The following is a 20,135-nucleotide window of genomic DNA, read 5'->3' as shown; positions in this document are numbered from 1 at the left end:
CGGAGGGCAAAACAGCAGAAGGAGTAGAAGCTGACTGGGACCCTGCATGCTTGCAGCCATTCTGGCCCGCAGCTGGCCAGCACGGGGAAGGACGCAAACCTGAACTGGACTGCAGTGAGATGAAAGCTCCCCTCCCAGATATGGAGGTTTACCATCATTTACATCCCTCTCTCTGTCCTGGTCCACTTCCTCGCCTCAGCCCTGCCCACCTCTGGCACTGCCAGGGCAGGTGTGCCCAGTGCTGCTTCAGCAGCCCAGGGGCACAGAACTCGACAGCACAGGCTAGGAAAGGACGGCTATAGGAGACCCTTCTCGGATGGTCTGGAGATATCCCTGGCTTCTGAGCCCCTGGGCCCAGGGGGAAAGGCGGGCTTAAGGGTGACTCCCAGCAAGGAAAAAAAAAGAACAAAAACCTAGCTTCTTTCAGGCCCTGGGAGGGGCCAGCAGCCTGACGTGGCCACGAAGTTCATGCCTAGCACCAAGTTCTCCTCCCGGTTTGCAGGACATAACTCTTGCCCAACTCTCTGCATTCTGCCTGCATTTCTGCAGTTTCTCTCCTCTCTGTTCCCAACCTGTGCAACTCAAACTGTGACTTGGGAACACCCCAGGGCAATATGCTGATGGGTGCCAGGGAAAAACAAAATGGAAGGAGCTGGTGCACACTCACTGTTGCCTTGATATTTACCCCAGTGCCAGCAAACCCTGTGCCCCTAGCGTGGGGCCCAAGGTGCCGCTTCCCATCTCCCTTCTGGATTTCACAGGCCCATGGTACAAGGGGAAAGGGAGCGCAGGGGCAGAAGGCGGCTGAGACTACTACTGGGACGCAGAGTTCTGCCTCCTGGCCCCTGCACCCTGCGAGTTCTCCAATCAAAGTGCCCCGCTGCTTCCCCTCCAACCCCTGTGGTGTGCAGGAGGATAGTCTCTCAGCCACAATGCCCAGCTGCCGTGGGAACAGCTTGGTTCCATTCTGCATCTCCCTGCCTTTTCCCCTTCACTGGGTGCGTGCGTGCAGGCAACTCGAATTCCCCTAGAACACTGCCTGGGAATTTTCCCTTTTTCCCTGCAGGCTTAGGGGGTGCACCCTGGACCTGGTACCTGGTGACTGTGTGCTAGGGGGGGGAGGGTGCCGAGGGCCTGCTGCATTAAATTCTCTCCAGCCAGACTTAAGGGAAACTGTCTCATGTTGCCAAGCCTCTTAAGGGTCTGAAGCTGTTAGAAATATGAGACAGCAACAGATTGCTAGCCCAGCTATATTACAGGCAAGTTAAAAGAGTCAGACTTTTTCTACCCACAACAGTAAAGGATAAAAGCCTCCAGTAAGGTCAGAGGCATTCAGAATCTTCCATGTAGAATTAAAGGCCCAGTACCTGGACAACTGTATTACCGTTTTAGGAAAGGTCTCTATCTTGGGTGCGGAAGGCACTTCAGACTGTGGGCGAATGTCAATTCCCCCAGGAGGCTTAGGTTGGACTGCCATGGGTCCTCATGGTGGCTAAAATGTGATAGGCCCCTTGGATTCTGCTCTATGACAGGAAGCTAAGGGAACATAGATGGATTTCATGCCTCCCTCAGCTATCAAATCTCCTTCTTTTAAGAGAATAAAAGGGGATAAAAGATTGCTTATTTTGTTTTGTTTTTTCTCCCTGAAGTAAATGGCAATACAGTCTCCATTTCTCAAGTGTACAGTACCTATTCTGGCATGAAATTTCATTCTGCTCTCCAAGGACTCATCTTCACCATCTTTTGGAATGCAGATTCTGGGAAATAGATCTTATCTAAGCCTAAACCATCTGAGCCACTCAATTGAATTCAGTTCCTTTGTGAGTTGCTAAATCAGTGAGTTTTGCTGTATACTTGTCTCCATGGAAGTATGTCTCCCTCTTTTTTTTTAAATCCTCATCCAAGGATATTTTTCCATTTATCTTCAGATAGAATGGGAGAGAGGGAAAAAGAGAAACATTGATGTAAGAGAGACACTGACTGGTCGCCTCCTGCATGACCCCGACCAGGTCCGGGGACGAACTACAACAAAGGTACATGCCCTTGACCAGAATTGAACCTGTAACTCTTTGGTCGACAGGCTGATGCTCTAACCAATGAGAAAACCGGCCAGGGCTGGAAATATGTCTTTTTTTTTTCTTTCATTTTTTTCTTTCTTTATTGATTTAGAGAGAGAGCGGGGGGAATGGAGAGGGAGCGAGAAACAGAAACGTTGATGAGCGAGAACATCGACTAGTCGCCTCCTGCATGCCCCCCGACTGGGGATTTGGCCCACTACCTGGGCATGTGCCCTGACCGGGAATCAAACCGGCAACCTCTTGGTGCATGGGTTGAAGCTCAACCACTGAGCCACACCAGCCAGGCTGGAAGTATGTCTCAGAGTGTCAGTGTATTTGCCAGTAAAGAAACCTATGTTTCTAAAAGTTATGGAGTATGTTTGCTTTTTCTCCCTACCTGATTCCTCCAGAATTTGGCATTCTTAATAAGTGAGTAATGGCAATACACTTCTTTGCAAAAATCCAGTAAGATCAGTTCCAAACCATGAGGTCTTATTAACCAAGACTCTGACTGGAATGCCATGTTTAAAAGACATGCCTGGATTCTGAATGTTACCAGAAAGCCATAAGGAATTGAGATTGACTCTCAAAGCTGATCAAAGCCAATCAAAAGCCACATGCAGAGATGGCCTAACTTGGTTACGGGGTTCACAGCAGTCTTTTGGGACTTCAAGGACTTGAGGACTTGACCCAAACCTGCAGATATTCTAGGCAAGCCTGATGGTAATGGGCTTGGCTTCTCCATTCTGAGGAGCTGACTGCTCACTGATGGTCAAATCTAAAGATTCCTTGTGAAAATTCCAGCAAAACAAATGTAAAATTTGACTGATTTGATCAGTTGCTATTCTTGTGTTTATGCAAATAACCAGGCCAAACGAAACTGGACCTGATACAGTCTCTTTGAAAATGAGAGTAATCTTAGGGAGAAAAAGTATGTTTTCATGAAAATCACCATGTCCAATTATGGATACTGGACTCCAGTGCGGTTGTTTTCAAAGTTTTCCTTTTAAGGCTGTGTCTGTATATGCCATACAGGCCTCAGCACCCAATGATATCACCAGGGATGTTCTATCTGCAGACTATCTATCAGACTGTCACTGTGTAATTTCATTCCAGTAAAAGCCTTACATCTGGAAGTCTTCTCAACTAGTTTATGATTTGCTATGGACACTAACCTTTGTATTTTTCCATTTTCATAGACTGTATAGACATATCCTTATTTACCTTGACTGCTTGCTCACACAATGTAGGCCTCATTGTAGAAGCCGTCTGCACCACTGTATTCTAAAATGAGACTCAACAGTCTGGACTTATGATTGACTCAATGAAGTATGGACAGTTTAGTGGTTTCACTTGAAACTGTTTTCCCTTTTCTGCCCAAATGGTTCAAACAGAAAAGACCCACAGTTTCTCATGGGGAAAATCCTAGAATATTTCCCTTAGCTTAATTTGATTTAAGTATGGTGGACAAAAGGACTTCAGACAGGTGTAACACACCTCTGCAGAGAAGCTACTCCTCCAACCTAATTGGGGACACTATAAGTTAATTTTTCCTCTTATCACATGAGTTTTTCTCTCTCACTAGACCTTTGGTTACTGTAAGTCTCCTCACTTTTGAATTATGCCGTTTAACCTTCTTGTCAAGTTTGTCATTTCTAGAATACAACAAGAATACCAGTTTGTCCAATACATCATCCTCCTGTACTTCGCCCGTGTCACCTTCCAGGGACACCAGACTGACCTGGACTTTGCAAAATCCCTCTTCCCTACATGGAGACTCCATTCCCTTTTGCTGCCTCCTTCCTTTGAGAGACAGGGAAAACCTCTGAGGTTGGCACAGGCAGGTCTACTCCCTCTTGACGTGAAGATAGAGCCCTTCGTCCACTTCTCCTTTGTAAGAATACAAAGAGGTTCCTTTTTTTCTCAGGAGAGAGCAATACCTATGTAATTAGCCTAGTTATTAATAACAGGAAAGGGGCAAAGGGAAGGCCAAATATTGCAGACATGTCACTTGGGCAGCTTCACCAGGAAGCTAAAGCTTTACACTCCCGAGGGAGTGATCAGTCTGTTCCACAAAGATTGCTGGGGGAAGGGAATAAACAGGGGGGAGATAGACACATGCCCAGTAAAGTTGGGGGGGATCAGGGAAGGTACTTGCCTGTCAGTCACACCTGGGAACAGATCACTGGCCAGAATAGGCATAGCCACTGCAAGGGTGTAAAATTTGGGATACTTAATATCCTGAACAAAGGAACTCACTCTCTTGTACTCTTGGCTCCTCTTGGTTGCTCTTGGCTCTTTTGGGACTCTTGGGGGCTCACGCTCTTGGCTCGCCTACAGACCCCACAAACACAATGGACTGTAACTAGTTTGATGCTGAACTAGACCTGGCTGCAACACGGAACGGAAACTCTGGACACTGGCTTTGCTTTTAGCTCTACTGAATCCCCAGCTACACTTCTTCCAGGACTGGATTAAGGGAAATGGGACTTTGAAAACCCAGGGTTATGATTCCACCCAAATCACTAATCTTCCCTTGTGAGTCTTGGAAAATTCTTTTTCTCGAAATACGGTAAGGACCTCAAGCCCAGCACGCAGTGGGGAAAGGGATACCTCAATTACCCCAATAACAGATGCATGCCAAGTAAAACTGTGGGGACTAGCAAAGGTGCTTGCTGTTCCCACCTGGGAACAGAGGTCGTTGGCCAGAATGGATGTGGCCACTGCAAGCTTGGGAAGATTTGGGACACTTAATTCCCTGAAGAAAGGAGTTCATGCTCTTGGCTCTCTTGGGATTCTTGTTGCAGGAAGACTGCATAGCCCACATTGTCTAGCTCACATAGCCCACGGCTACGTGGACCCCTACACACACATGGGCTAATGGACTGTAACTAGCCTCATGCTGAACTGGATTCGGCTGCAGCATTGAATGAAAACTCTGGACACTGGGTTTGCTTTTATACTGCTATGACTGGAATGGGACTTTAAAAACACAGGGATGGCCCTGGCCATTTGGCTCAGTGGATAGAGGTCAGCCTGCAGACTAAAGGGTCTTGGGTTCAATTCCTGGTCAGAGGCATGTGCCTGGGTTGCAGGTTTGATCCCTGGTCTGGGTCAGGGTTGTGGGGAGGCAACCAATCGATGTGTCTCTCTCACATCGATGTTTCTCCCTCTCTCTCTCTCCTCCCACCTCCTCCCTCCCTTCCACTCTATCTAAAAATCAATAGAAAAATATCCTCACGTGAGGATTAAAAAAACAAAAACAAAAACAAAAACAAAACCTAGGGACATAATTCCATGCAAATAAAAATCACTCATTCTCCCATGTGAATCTCAGGAAATTATTTTTCTTGAGCTATCGTAAGGACTCCACCCCCAGCACTCATTGGGGAAAGGGATATCTCAATTTCCCCCATAATACTTCCTTCCTCAGTTAGGCATGCCTTGACTCATATTACTAAAAATTTAATCTGATAATTCAATTTCACTTTAGGATTTTCTCAGGTATGGTTTCTTTTTTGTCTCTCCTATTTCTATATTCTTTTTGCTATTTTAATGGTGATTATTGATGACACATTTGTTTTACTATTATTTATTCAAGTCAGTTTGGAGATGTATTTCATTTACTCTTACAAAAGGTGAAAGGAATAATGATGTGGAAAATGGATATGATTTCCCAAAGGAATAGATTAATTCAGTAGTTTAGCGAGGATATTATATAGGGTCTCTTGATCTCCAACACTGTGCTTTTTATTTATTTGTACCATCATTCTGGACTAATTTTTTTTTCAACGTTTCTAGTTTTCTGGGTTTCATAGCACTCCAAAATGAAATCCAGTAAAAAATTTGAAATATAACTGAAAATTTTTCCAAACAAAGGGTTAGTTCTATCATTTATAGGAAGTATTAGAGTGAAAACTAGCCTCTTCTTCAGGGAGAATTTTAATATTAAGTAAGCTAATCAGAAGTAGCAAAGAAATTTTGCTTATGATACCATGTAGATTAGTAAAGAGGAAGAAAAATCGCTCACTGCTCCTGTCTCAAGATTGAGAAGAATCATCTCCATATTCTGAAGGAAAGATCTATTCATTCATTCATTCATTCATTCATTCTTTTGTTGTTGTCAATCTTCACCCAAGAATATTTTTCCATTGATTTTTAGGTAGAGTGGAAGGGAGGAAAGGAGAGAGAGAGAGAGACATCGATGAGAGAGAGATATATCAATTGGTTGCCGCCCACATGACCCTGACCAGAGCTGGGGATCGAACATGCAACTCAGGTATGTGCCTTGACTGGAAATCAAACCCTCAATTCTTCAGTCTTCAGGCTGACAATGCTAACTGCTGAGCCAAACCAGCCAGGGCAGAAAGATTCATTTATTTTTACATGACTTCTCTCAGGGCTGAGTCCATGTTTGAAGTCTTCTGGAAATAATGCTTAGCTTGGATAAGCTTATAGTTTAGTAATGGTTTCAATAGGAAGAAAGAATATATTACTATCCTCTGGCTCATCTTATTATCTGGGAGAATATGACTGTTCAAAAACCAGCAGAGGAAAATCTCCTAGATCACTCAGGAAAAGGACTATTTGGATATCTGAGGTCTTACTACTTCACATCACAACTCCATAAGCTCAATTCCACGGAGTCAAAAAGCCTTGACTCTTACCTGTTCAGCAGCTAAAGCTTCACCATAGTTCTCCAGGAAGTTCCCCACAATGACAGAGCCCACAATAGTGAGACCCTTTCCTGCTTTAAGCTGTGAAGCAAAGGTGAGGAGACGAGGATGCTTCACGTGTAAGTCTTCATCCAGTTTCAACAATACAAGCAACTGAGGCCTGTAAAGAAATTGGTAGGGGGATGGGGATGGGAGTGTGGGCGAGACAACACTTTGGGTTAGGGGAACAAAATGACAATTCTACCCCTTAATTCAGGAGATTTGTATAAAACATGTAATTTGACAGAAGGAAGAGATGAGAAGAAATAAATAATGAGAGTGTAGAATTATTTTGAATCCTTCCAGTATTATATCAAATTGATCAATCTCCAAGGAAGGATAAAAATGGTAGAAATCTAGATCATAAATCACATGAAGAAAAAGAATAAAGAAATCAAGGATTTTGGACAGTTCAAAACAGGTCCATTACACCAATTCCTTGAGCCACATGATTTCCTTATCCCATAATCAATGACACACACATTTCTGTGTGTGGTGCCAAACACCATTAAAGCTCTGTTGGTTTCCTTTCTTTTTAAAAAAGTCTTTTATTTATATTAAAAAAAATTTTTTTCGGAAGTAACTGGTTAATAACATTGTATAAATTTCAGGTATACAATATAATTCAATATCTGCATACACTATTGAGTGCTCACCACCAAAAGTCTAGTTTGTATCCATTACCATATATTTGACCCCTTTTGTACATTTCGCCCTCCCCCCATCCCCTCTTTACCTCCAGTTTTTGGTGTGAGGAGGTCCTTCCTCCAGCCGAAGCAAAGCAAACCGGGCTGCACTGAGGGATAGCCCACGGATACCATCACCCCATTCTTTCTCAGCTCTGGGAGAAAGAGGAAAAAAGGGCAGAAATAAATTTAAACCACAGCAAGTACAATTTCAAGAAATAAAGTTATTTTTTCTGAATCTAAAAGTAGATTAAAACTCAGATCAGCGATTTCTATAATGCTCTTCACTAACATAATCTCACTGTAAGCAGATCACCACTACTGGTCAACAGCCTGTACTGCACCACAGCTACGTTTGGCTGCGTGCACCCTGGCCAGTTGCTCGGTGGTTAGAGCATTGGCCCCTGGACTGAAGGGTCGCAGGTTTGATCACCAGCCCAACCAATCAATGTGTCTGTTTCACATTGATGTTTCTTTCCCTCTCTTTGTCCCTCCCTCCCTCCTTTCTATTCTATCTAAAAATCAATGAAAAAAATATCCTTGGGTAAGGACTAACAAAAAAAAAAATAAGAATAGCCTGGCCGGTGTGGTTCAGCCGTTAAGCATCAACCCATGCATCAAGAGGTCGCTGGGTCGATTCCCAGTCAGGTCACATGACCAGGTTGTGGGCCAAATCCCCAGGGGGGTATGCAGGAGGTGGCCAATAGATGTTCTCTTTCATCGATGTTTCTATCTCTCTCCCTCTTCCTTCCTCTCTAAAATCAATAAAAAGAAAAAAAAATTTTAAAAAGAATAAAGGCTTAAAGGCTGGAAGGGTCATTCACTTGCCCTTCTTTGTAACTTTTCAAAGCAATAACATAAAACAGCAATTTGAATTAGGAAGCTAATACAGACCCAAGTTTATTTGGGAAATAATGGGAGAAAGTAAAACTCAACATAATCTTCTGAATCAGTGTTATTTATTGCTAATTTTTGGAAGTTGTTAGTCAAATCTTAATTGTTACAAAGTTATTCAGGACTAACTTCTTTTTCATTTCAGAGAAATGCCTTGACTAAAGAGGTATTTATATTGGTATTATACTTTTTTAAATACTCATTGTTATTTGGATATGTCCTTTTAGTTATTTTTTCATCAATCCATTCATATGTTCCCAACAGGTTCCCCTTATGATTAAAAGCTATGTCTATAGGATGGTTAAGAGAATCCTCAGGGGTACAAAATTTAGCTATGAATGTATGAAGTTATCTGGATCCTAATGCAATATTCTTTGGGTTGGTTCTAACCAAACTAGCCAGTTTTGATGCACAGACTCACCCTTGGTACTCAATGTACTTGTAAATCATACCAGCTATTACAATAGCTACGATGGCATAATACCAGGAAGAAATGAACATCAGAGCCAGGCAGATACTCATTCCCATGAAAGAGAGGGTCCTAGAAAATTAAAAACAAAATCACAAACAAAATGTGTTCTAAGTAGGTACAAAAGAAGCCTGTAATAGCAGTGCTTTATAAACTGTGGTAAGATATTGTTTTTTTCTAAAAAACAAAAACAAAACCCCTATCCACTGCAGACAGAATTTGTGTAAAATGTAGTAACCATGACTTAGATAACTACATTTACTGAAGTTCTTCTGTGTGATGAACTTCTTAGCTCCATAATTTGTTTCAAAGAATAAATAGGAGAGCTCTTAATCTGGAGAAGAGTAGGTACTAATGAAACTACAGGGTGGCAAGAGAAAAAGAAAAAAACAATAAAAGCAAAATAGTAACACAAAAAGGTTCATAATGAACTTTTAACTAAAGTTAAAGCTAGAAAGAGGATTGGAGGTGTTAAGATCAGTTAAAGATCTAACTTTTTGTCAGATAAAGGTCACATCAATGCCCACTAAGGAAAGTGAAGTGGAACGAGGTCAAGGAGAAAGTTAGCAAAGAGGGTTGTAGCAACAGGTACATACAAGAATATTAAGGAACTTTCAGCTACGAGAGAAAAGGAATGGGGGAGGTGGGGGGGTAGCTCCTTCGGGACTGAGAGGACTTGCACATGACAGCAGCACCTTGGCAACATTTCGCTGAGAGCTTTACTGTGTCCTAAGCACGGTGCTAAGCACTTCAGAGTATCTCAGAGCAAACTGTGAGGCAGGTAATACTATTAGTTTCATTTTACAAATGAAACTTTCGTGGTTATGTGCTTCCTGGAAGGTGGCAAAGCTAGGAAATAGAGCTGACATTTCAACTTAGGTCATCTGACCCCAAAGCTCATACTTTTTTTTGTTGTTGTTGTTAATTTTTTTTCTCTTCCCTCCCACCCGCCCCCAACATTTTTCACTACTAAATGAAATTTCATAAGGAAGAGAGTTTGAGAACGAAACCGATGAGAATATGGAGCACAGACAGAAAGCAAGGAAGTCCAGTGCTTGGCTAACGGGGATGGGAAAAGAGACATGCAAAGGGAGAGTTGTTTTAACCTGAAGGATGCAGCAGGATGGAAATATTTATTTTATAGTTTTGATCTTTATTATCAATGATTTTAAAGGAATATATGAAAAACACAATAGTGGATTAGAAATTCAGGTAAGCACTAAAAAGCTGAAACAGCTGGCCAAGGAAACAATTCTATCAAGATCCCAGAATGTCCTACTTTTCTAAGTTCAATGATGGGCTCTTTCCGAATGGGGGGGGGGGGGGGAAGCAGACTTACCAGTGGTAGTAGCGGAACCGGGGTCTCCAGTTGGGTGTTCGAAGTAATGTCTGCAAGGCACATGCCAAGTTCACAAAGAGGTAACACATGAGAAAAAACCTGGCAGAATAAAAATGTAAGAGGAATGACTATTACTGTAAAATGATTCTTCAAGGGCTATTTTAAATAACTGGGGCCTCTGCTGTACTGGCCTTTGTTCTAACCCACTGGCCTTTGATTAAGACTAGGAAGTAGAGGAATGTGAACTTCTCCCCACAAACCTGCTCACTCTCCTATGTTCTCTCTCAGCACCAAACAGCCACTCCTCACCCAGGTGTTCCCCATTACTCATCCTGTTCCAAATCCACTTAGCATGTCCTATGGATTCTACACATTTAACAATCTCTACCACTGTCACCTCAGTTCAGGCTCTCATTGCTTCCTTCGTACATCAGTTAAATAAACTTCCAACTGGCACTCTTGGCTCAATGTTAGCTTCTTTCTGTTTTATCTTTTGTACCAAATTGATCATTCTAAAACATAACTATAATCATTTTGTTCTCAAAGTGTTACCCCCTTCCTTCTTCGAGCAGAAGTTCCAGGGACGTTGTGGTCTGGTGCTGCCTGCTTCTCTGGTCTGTGCTTTCCCACACGCACCCTCCCCGCTATCAAGCCCAAGTGCTTCCGGCTCACTGGGTGTGCTGCGCTGTCACCCTCAATTCCTTCGCACGGCCTCTGCCTGGAATACCTTTCGCCACTTAGCTGCTAGCAAACAACCAGTTTTCTCTCAAGATGGAAGTGTCACTCCCTCTAGGACACCTTCCTTGAGTCTCAGTCCATTTAGGTGCCTCACTTAAGAGTCCTTACAGCACTCAGTGAGCACCGTGACCACAGGACTCATCACACTATACAGGGATCACTGCTTCTTCATCTACCATCAGCTTTGTCTTCCCACTATAATGCCCAGTGCCATGTAGGCAGTAAGTCATCAATAAGTCACAGCTCAATGAATAAAAGCTAACAGTAGTAGTAGATGCTACCACCAATTGATAATGATCAGACATGAAGGCAAAGAATATGTGAAGTTCTACCGGTAGGAAGAAACTATGACAATTAGCCATACATGAAACTTCCCGGGAATGTTTATTATCTAGGGTGAAGTTACACCTGTACTTGGCTCACTCTGTTGTTATCACTGCTGTTACAGGCCTGATGGAAACCAACATGGATTATATATCACATAAGCAGGAACAGGGAAAGACAGTCGCTGGCCCTCACATGGAAAGAATTGGGGCCACGAGATCCAGAGAGGCGATGAGGATTCCCAGCTCTGCGATGACAGCAGTCAGAAGTAAAGCCCAGGTCGGTTCCCCGTTGGCTTTGCTGTGGCCAAAAACCTGCACAGAGAAGGGAAACATCAGACAAAGGAGTGTCTGAGTCACTGCTACAGTTTTAGATATCCAAAAGATAACAGTGTTACAAGTGTACTGTCTTTACTTAACTCACATACAAACTTATAGGATGGATTTAGAGAGTTTTATACTAAAAACCCACACGTGTTCATATTATATGATCTGGTAATTTCTGAGCCTATAAAGACCACACTGTTTCTCATAAGACCTGAGAAAAAAGGAAGAGAGCACAAGAGTCACTCACCCGCAGAAAGGGTATGATGTTGTCCTTCGCTATAGCCTGCAGCAGCCGCGGGGCACCTGTGAGGCTCTGAAGTCCAGCCCCACAGGTGGAGAAGAAGGAGCCAATAACGATCACCCATGGGGATGGCCAAGACAAGATACCTACCACCAGATTACCTTTCACAGCATCCCCAAACCTGAGGGAGAAATAAGAGTGGGGAAATTAATCCTGGAAATAAATAACTTTAGACTGGTACAAGAAACCTGAGAGAGAAATAAGAGTGGAGATATTTAATCTGGAAATAACTTATGACTGCTTGGTGCAAGAAACCTAGCTTTTGGCCCATCTCGGCTTTTGACATGACCTCCTCACTACACTTAATGATTTGTAGCTTTTGATTTAAAGTGAGAGACACGAGGCTCTTCCATTCACTTGAAAACTTAGATGCTGTTGTAGAGGTACTATTTGGCCTAATTTCAATATTGGTGTGTCTCAGGGAATAGGAAGGTCTGAGGAGAGGGAGAGAGATGGGGGAATGCCAGTCAGTGGAGCAGTCAGAACACACAGAACATTTATTGATTAAGTTTGCAGTTTTATATGGGTATGATTTGTTGCACCTCAAAACAATTACAATAGTAACATCAAAGATCACTAATCAGCCCTTGCCGGTGTGGTTCAGTGGTTAGAGTGTCAGCCCATGGACCAAAGGTTCATAGGTTCGATTCCTGGTCAAGGGCATGTATCTGGGTTGCAGGTTTGATCCCTGGTCCAAGTTAGGGTTGTGCGAGAGGCAACTAATTGATGTGCATCTCTCTCTCACTCCCCAACCCCCCTCCCAATCTCCCTAATGAAAAAGTCTGAACATGGCCAGTGTGGCTCAGTGGATTAAGCATCATGCCATGGACTGAGAGGTCCTGGTTTGATTCCCAGTCAGGGCACCTGCACATGTTGTGGGCTCTATCCCCAGTAGGGGGCGTGCAGGAGGCAGCCAATCCATGCTTCTCTCTCACACTGATGTTTCTCTCCCTTCCTCTCTCTAAAAACTCAATAAAAACATTTAAAAAATAGATTTTAAAAAAGTTTTAAATACTGTGAGAATTAGCAAAATGTGACAGTCAGATATAAAGTGAGTAAATGCTATTGAAAAAATGGCACTGATAGACTTGCTTGATACATGGTTGCCATCAACCTTAAATTTGTTAAAAAAAAAACAAAAACAAAAAACTCAGTATCTACAGTGTAATTAAGTGAAGTGCAATAAAATGAAGTATGCCTGTATTAAGGTTACTGTACTCAAAGAACTCGACCTAGTAGGGGAGAGTGATATGAAAACAAGTAGCTGCAGGCCTGGCCGGTTTGGCTCAGCAGTTCGAGTGTCGGCCTGCAGACCAGAGAAAACAAGTAGCTGCAGCACGGGAAGCGCAGTAATACAGCATGTTCAATGCAGTGGCTGAACAGAGGGAGGAGTGCCTCTCTGTCTGGGTGAGTGTGGGAAAGCTTCACAGGAGAGGAGACAGCCTCCTCTCAGAAAATGAATATAAGTCTAGCAGGTAGGAATAACCCATTCTAAGCAAAGGAAACCACATTAATGTGTGGATGGATGGAGATCTGAAACAAGGTACATATAACTTTAAGATGGAACAGAGGGAGTTTATGATGGAATGGCAGAAGATGAGATTAGAAAAAGATAGACAGGGCCAGATCAAAGTAATAGGTTGTAAGGGGCTTTGACGGGCTCCGAAGCAGATGGCTTGTATGACCAAATTTTGTGTTTTAAAAAAATCATTCTGGTGGCAGCATGGAAGGATTATTAGAAAGTAGTAAAACTGAAAGAGTGATTATTACAAAAAGTCCTGAAACTCTGTACAAAGTGATAAAAATAAAGAACAGTAGAAAGAATGAGATCTATTAAGGTGAAAGATAGAATTTACAGGGCTTAGAAACTAACTGGATGAGGGAATTGATGGAAAAAGTCTAGGATGACACCTAGGTTTCTGTGAAAGGGCTGAATGGTGAGGCTATTAACTCCTCAAGACAGGGAAAAGGGAACAGATATAGCAGTTTTCAGAGGAAGATTTTTCTAGAAATTTCTTGCAAAAACATATTTTATACTCATAGTGATAAGAAAAAACACTTAGCAGCCTTCATGAAGGAAATGAAGAAGGCAAATTTCAAGCTATTACTTATAATGCCAAACAGATACATACTTATGTCTCACAGAGGAGAAACTAGAGACACTTGGAAGTCATTTTTAACTCTCCTTCTTTGACTTTTGGTCTTGATTTTCCAACAGCTTTTAATGTATAGGAAAATCCTTGTTACTCAGACAAATTCACTATTTCATTGAAGATTTATATTCATTGCACCTTATTTATTTATTTATTGTTAATCTTCACAATCTTTCCATTGATATTTTTTTTTTCCCTTACCCGAGGACATTTTTCCACTTTTTGTTCAGATAGAGTGGGAGGGGGAGAGAGAGAAACATCGATGTGAAAGGGACACATCGAGTGGCTGCCACCTGCACGACCCAACTAGGGCCGGGACAAGAGGTACGTGCCCTTAGCGGGAACAAAACCCAGGTCTCTCCGGACCACCGAGCCAAACCAGCCACGGCTTTCCATTGATTTTTAGATAGAGTAGAAGGGAAGGAGGGAGGGAAGGAGGGAGGGAGGGAGGGAGAGAGAGAGAGACACATATTGATGTGAGAGACACATCAATTGATTGCTTCCCACACAACCCTAACCAGGGCCAGAAATGGAAACTGCAACCCAGGTACATGCCCTTAACTGGAAATCGAACCTGCAACCCTTTGGTCCGTGGGCTGACACTCTAACCACTGAGAAAACAAGCTGGAACACATCACACATACTTATAGCAACATTCTGGCCGTTATTATTCACTGACCTTTTTGGGAGCTATACACTGTACACGTTTCCTAATTGTTAGATACCTCAGATTGGGTTTAGAGTTTTGAATCTTAGGGCTATGTGGGATGATCAGACAAAACAGCAGACAGACAGAATTATTACATAGAAATCAACTACTCACTTGTCTCTGAGAACTACGCCTTCAATACATGCGCCAAAAAGGACAACATTGCTTAAATCTGTGATATTGAGAGTCAAGGAAATTGATGTTCACCCTCTGAGATAGAAAATAGACACTGAAGACATTTCTTCCATTAGTAAAATGAACTGCCACATCTACTAAGCCTATAAATCCTTTCCTGAATTTTAAAGATGAAGTGGGAGGTTATCTGGTGAGAAGCGATGTGGTGGAAAGCAGATTATCTTTATAAGCAGGATAAAAACACTGATCACTCTTGTTCCTCTGGATGTTCCTATGACTAAGACTCAGGCTGGATCCATGAAAAGGATACAGACAAAGGAGGTGGTCAGGATGGCGAGGACGGTGCCAATGGGAATAGACTTTTGAGCATCTTTCAGATCTCCAGATCTGTTTGATCCAGCCATGATACCTTTAGAGAAGGAAAAAAGAACAAGTTAATTTCCTGAGGCACCCTGAGAATATAATTCTGTCTCTTGAGAAAAAAAATAACCCCTCTGTCTGATAGCTTCTAAAATAGACAAGAGCCCAAATGCTTACCTGTGACGGAGGGAAAAAAAATCCCCACCAGAAGAGTAAAGGAGGTGGTGATGTCAACGAGGACATACTCATGGTTTAAGCTGCCTAAAACATCAGAAGATTTGGCTGAGGGCTTTTCAATGATCTCTCCCTTTGGTAGATAATTACTCCAAAGATTCTCTGCAGTGAGAAAAAAGGGGGATATAAGCAGCAACAGTAAGGAAAGAAGATAATTACATAATTTTCTACCCAAATAACCTTATAAATCAGACCCCTCATTGTGTGCTTCTACGTGAGCACATATATATGCCCTGCTTATTGTACAATAAAGCACACACAAATGAAAAACGAATGCTCTTTTTTTTTTATCCTCACCCAAGGACATTTTTGCATTTTATCTTCAGATAGAGTAGAAGGAAGAGAGGGGGAAGACAGAGAGAGAAACATCGACGTGAGAGAGACACATCGAGTGGCTGCTACCCACGTGACCCCAACCAGGGCCGGGGACAAACTGCAACCAAAGTATGAGCCCTTGGCGGGAACCAAACCCAGGACTCTCAGGTCCGTGGGCTGACGCTCTAACCGCTGAGCCAAACCGGCCAGGGCACTAATGCCCTTTCTTAATTTGGTTCAAATATAACAAACAAGTGCAAGTCCAGTGAAGTTTACTAATGCAAAGTAGTAAAACTTAAGCAGACTACAGCTAAATTCCCTGCAAAGCCCATTATTATTTTTTATTGGTCAGCAATGCTGTTTCTTAGTGTAAACTTGCTTACATGTGAAGAAGTCTGTGGACCAACCATTTAAAATAGGACTCACTTAAGGAGAGTTTCAGAAATTTAGCTGAGTTAGGAAAACATCCATGTGGATGTGGTGAATTAGTTACATTCTAGCTGTCATGGCAGGTAGAACATTAGTATTTTTACAATAACACAAAGGATATTTTATTATCTTACTCTAGGTTAAAAAGTGATTTGCTCAGTTCTGCTCTCAAAAGGAGGTAATTTTTCACAGACAACACTGCAAGAGAGTCCTGGGAAAGAATAAATTCACTAATAGAAAAGCAGAAAGATGTTGAATTGAGGGCTGTATGCTGAGCTTCAGCGGGGGAGTGACACCTAGCAGTGAGTCTTCATGGACTATAGAAGAGTCTAAGATGGCAAAGCCCATTTTCCTCAGAGAAAAAGGAAAAACTTGTCTAAAAACCTCCCAACTCACCTTTAATGACACCACTAGCCAACCCAGGAATGCCCTGGATGGACGTGACATTGTTGTGAACAAAGTACTCGTCACAGGTGGCATTGAAAAACTGACTCGAGTTACAGAAGAAGCTCCACAGCTTCGACGGCACTGTCAGGTTGTGCGTCTCCTTGGTCTTCGAGCAAGTGTCGAAGTGTCTTGACGAAAGGGTGCGGTTACCCAGCATGCAGACCCTGGGTTAAAAAACAGGGAGAAAAATGAAGCAAAGGAAGAAGATCTTTAAAAAGAAAACAGGTTAGAAATGGGTTAGGAAATAATAAATAGGTTGGAAAATGGCAAATGTCATCTCCAAGAGCTTCGCTGTCACGGATGGGAAAGAAAGTATTCACTGACTAGCTCTGTAAACGGTGACTTACATCTTCTGCCAATTTAATCCCAATTGCAATCTCACAAAATATGTATTATTTCGATTTTGGAGATGAGGGAACTGAAGTCTAGGGAGATAAAGGAGTCTGCATGAGGTCACACAGATGGTAGGTGGTAGTGAGAAAATTCAAATAGAAGAATGGTCTGGATACACTGTGCTGACTCATCATCCACAATTTCTAGGTTATTAACCAACTGTTAGGTCTAAAAGAATCCTTAGACCTAATCCTTTTTTTGGTCTTACAAAACAAAATTTCTCCTAATTTTATTTTGGCCTAGAAAAGCCTTATGTTCAGAAAAAACCCCTTGAGAATGTTTTGCTAAAGGTCAAAGCTCTGGCTACTGTTTGGAAGAAGACAGCTTGGCTGGAATTAAAAAGCACATCCCTCTGTGACCTAAGAGAAAACTGTTTTTGAACATTAGCCTGGACCCAGTGGGAGAGAGGGTATTTAAGGATAACACGAATATTCATCGCTGATTTTATTTTTTCTTTAACCTGGAAATATAAATACAAACAAAGGAATAATACACCCACAATTAAAATACCTTTCAGGAGGAACAAAGCAATTTTTAAAATCTGAAAAATGAGCCTTGGCCGGTTTTGCTCAGTGGTTAGAGCATTGGCCTGTGGACCAATGAGTCGTGGGTTCAATTCCAGTCAAGGGCATGTACCTCGGTTGCAGTTTGGTCCCCCGCCCTGGTCAGGGTCATGCGGGAGGCAGCCAATCGATGTGTCTCTCTCTCACATTGATGTTTTTTTCTCTCTCTCCCTCCTACTCTATCTGAAGATAAATGGAAAAATATCCTCAGGTGAGGAATAAAAAAAAAGTGAATTTCTCATGCATCTTTAAAAAATAAAATAAAGCCCTGGCCGGTTTGGCTCAGCGGTTAGAGTGTCGGCCTGCGGTCCTGAGAGACCCGGGTTCGGTTCCCGCTAGGGGCACGTACCTCGGTTGCAGTTTGTCCCCGGCCCTGGTCGGTTGTGCGGGTGGCAGCCACTCGATGTGTCCCTTTCACATCGATGTTTCTCTCTCTCTCTGTTCCTCTCTCTCTCCCCCACTCTACCTGAACAAAAAATGGAAAAATGTCCTCGGGTGAGGATAAAAATAAATAAATAAATAAAATAAAATAAAATAAAAACTGCAAAATGATAGGATGCACACACAATAAACCATGTACCCATTACTCAGCTTCAACAACTTTCAAGATTTCCCAATCTTGTTTCATGCATTCTTCTAGGTTTTTTTTAATCTTGTTTTGCTGGAATATTTTAAAGAAAATACCACACAGCATGACCTTTTATCCACCAAAAAAGAGGAGAAGCATCAAAAGAGAACTAGAGACAACATGGAATATCCCAAGTTAAGATATAGCCAGAATGTAGCCTTAGTATTTTTATGACACTAAAATGGGTGTCTAGCTGCTCTATCATCCCTAGATGGGCAGATTTAAAAAGTATGATAGAACCTATTGTTGACATTCTTTAACAGAGAAGAAGTAAAATCACAGGGTTCATGTTCTTGCTCTGCTATTTTTTTTTTATCCTCATCCGAGGACAATTTTCCATTTTTTGTTCAGATACAGTGGCAGGGAGAGAGAGGAAAACAGAGAGAGAGAGAAACATTGACGTGAAAGGGACACATCAAGTGGCTGCCACCCGCACGACCCACCAGGGCCGGGGACAAACTACAACTGAGGTACACGCCCTTAGCGGTAACTGAACCTGGGTCCCTCTGGACCACAGGCCGGTGCTCTAACTGCTGAGCCAAACCAGCCAGGGCCTTCCTCTGCTATTAATTAACTTTGAGCAAGTAATTTAATCTCTATGATCCTAATTTTTCATCTTGAAAAATCTACTTTTCTGTAATCAGGTTAAATCAACACAGGACTGATGAATTTAATCCCTGGATAATTCAGGGAACTTTTCAAAGACAATCTCTGTAACAAGATTTCATGTAACACTCAGTGCTGGTCAGTCCCTATGCCACTAGCCAAGAGGAAAACAGGGGAGCCTGTGAGTTACACATCTGTACAAATCCATTACTGCTTTAAAAATATACTTAAGGTACCTGAACTACTTATACACAGAGATACATAAATGCAAATAATGACATTTATTGTCCTTTATTTTATGACTCGGAAGTTTCTTATGTTACCAACAAAATTAAAAATTTAGTGAATTACAAGTATTTAGGTAGTTTAGGTTTCCTTTGACTCTTGATTTTTCATTAATAAAAGGAATCCAACATTTAAATACTTTATAAAGGTTGCTGGCAATAACTATATTGTTTGAAAAGCCCTTCATGAATAGTTCAAATATGCATAATCATTACCAGAGGGTTTCGGAAAAAACTATCTATACCCAAATGATGGTTACAGTTTGGGACACAAGGAAGAGTATCAACATGAACAAACGAGGCAGGTTGCTGGGAGGCTTTCCGCCTAGATGCTAAACGGGCTTATCCAAAAGGGAAATTCCAGAGAGACTGAAACTCTGACTTGAAATGATCACATCAGCAGATACTGCCAATGACTACCCAACAATAATAGTTAGCTGGAGAAACAAACATACGGGAAGTGTGGAGGGGCAAACGACGACTTGATGGCTCCAGCGTAGATGGCCAAGATGGACACGATGACACAGGCCAGAAAGAGTGAGGCGAACTTGTTCACATAGCGCACGCCGATGAAGACCACCAGCACCATGAGGACCAGGAAGGCTGTGCCATAGACACGCATGTTATTTAGCATGGCTGCTGACTCCTTGAGTACATCATCACTACGAAAGATGGCAGCCCGGGGGAAAATATATACCTGTTAAACAAAAAAAGTAGAAAATTAGGTAATTTCACAGTAAGCAAGTAAAAGGGTGTTGTAGTTTGCTTTGGTTTCACAAGGAAAGTAAAGCTGAGACAGAAAATGGCTGGAGACATAGACTAATTTCCATTTGGATCTAGAATGCCTTATAGAAATGGGATATCACTGATATTTTTGTCTACATACTGTTCTGAATACCTATATTTCCAAATAGAAAAAAATAAGGAATGCAATAATAACTTATATTCGAAGGGTTATATAAAATAACTGTAATGATTACCAAGTCCTACTTCTGCTATTATTAAATAGTAAGAAATATATCCCAGTGAA

General features: G+C 42.1%; 1 protein-coding gene across 8 annotated transcripts in view; it reads right to left on the bottom strand.

Moving 5' to 3' along the window:
• The window catches only part of SLC12A6 (solute carrier family 12 member 6), a 102,777-nt gene that overhangs the window by 9,557 nt on the left and 73,085 nt on the right, over window positions 1-20,135 (bottom strand). For 7 of the 8 annotated variants that reach the window (XM_036270179.1, XM_036270181.1, XM_036270177.1 and 4 more), the window contains 11 exons: window positions 19,561-19,802; window positions 16,581-16,795; window positions 15,384-15,542; window positions 15,157-15,255; window positions 14,826-14,883; window positions 11,796-11,970; window positions 11,418-11,536; window positions 10,161-10,259; window positions 8,774-8,893; window positions 7,509-7,613; window positions 6,725-6,893 (listed from right to left, as the gene is read on the bottom strand). In XM_036270179.1, coding sequence (XP_036126072.1) covers window positions 6,725-6,893; window positions 7,509-7,613; window positions 8,774-8,893; window positions 10,161-10,259; window positions 11,418-11,536; window positions 11,796-11,970; window positions 14,826-14,883; window positions 15,157-15,255; window positions 15,384-15,542; window positions 16,581-16,795; window positions 19,561-19,802 — 1,560 coding nt within the window. The remainder of the gene's footprint in view (window positions 1-6,724; window positions 6,894-7,508; window positions 7,614-8,773; window positions 8,894-10,160; window positions 10,260-11,417; window positions 11,537-11,795; window positions 11,971-14,825; window positions 14,884-15,156; window positions 15,256-15,383; window positions 15,543-16,580; window positions 16,796-19,560; window positions 19,803-20,135) is intronic. The other variant, XM_036270194.1, reaches the window with a different exon arrangement.

The sequence above is a fragment of the Molossus molossus genome, unplaced genomic scaffold (genome assembly GCF_014108415.1).
Source record: "Molossus molossus isolate mMolMol1 unplaced genomic scaffold, mMolMol1.p scaffold_m16_p_1, whole genome shotgun sequence".
Taxonomy (NCBI): domain Eukaryota; kingdom Metazoa; phylum Chordata; class Mammalia; order Chiroptera; family Molossidae; genus Molossus; species Molossus molossus.
The sequence above is the reverse complement of the archived record's forward strand: the minus strand, read 5'-3'. Positions and strand labels throughout refer to the sequence as shown.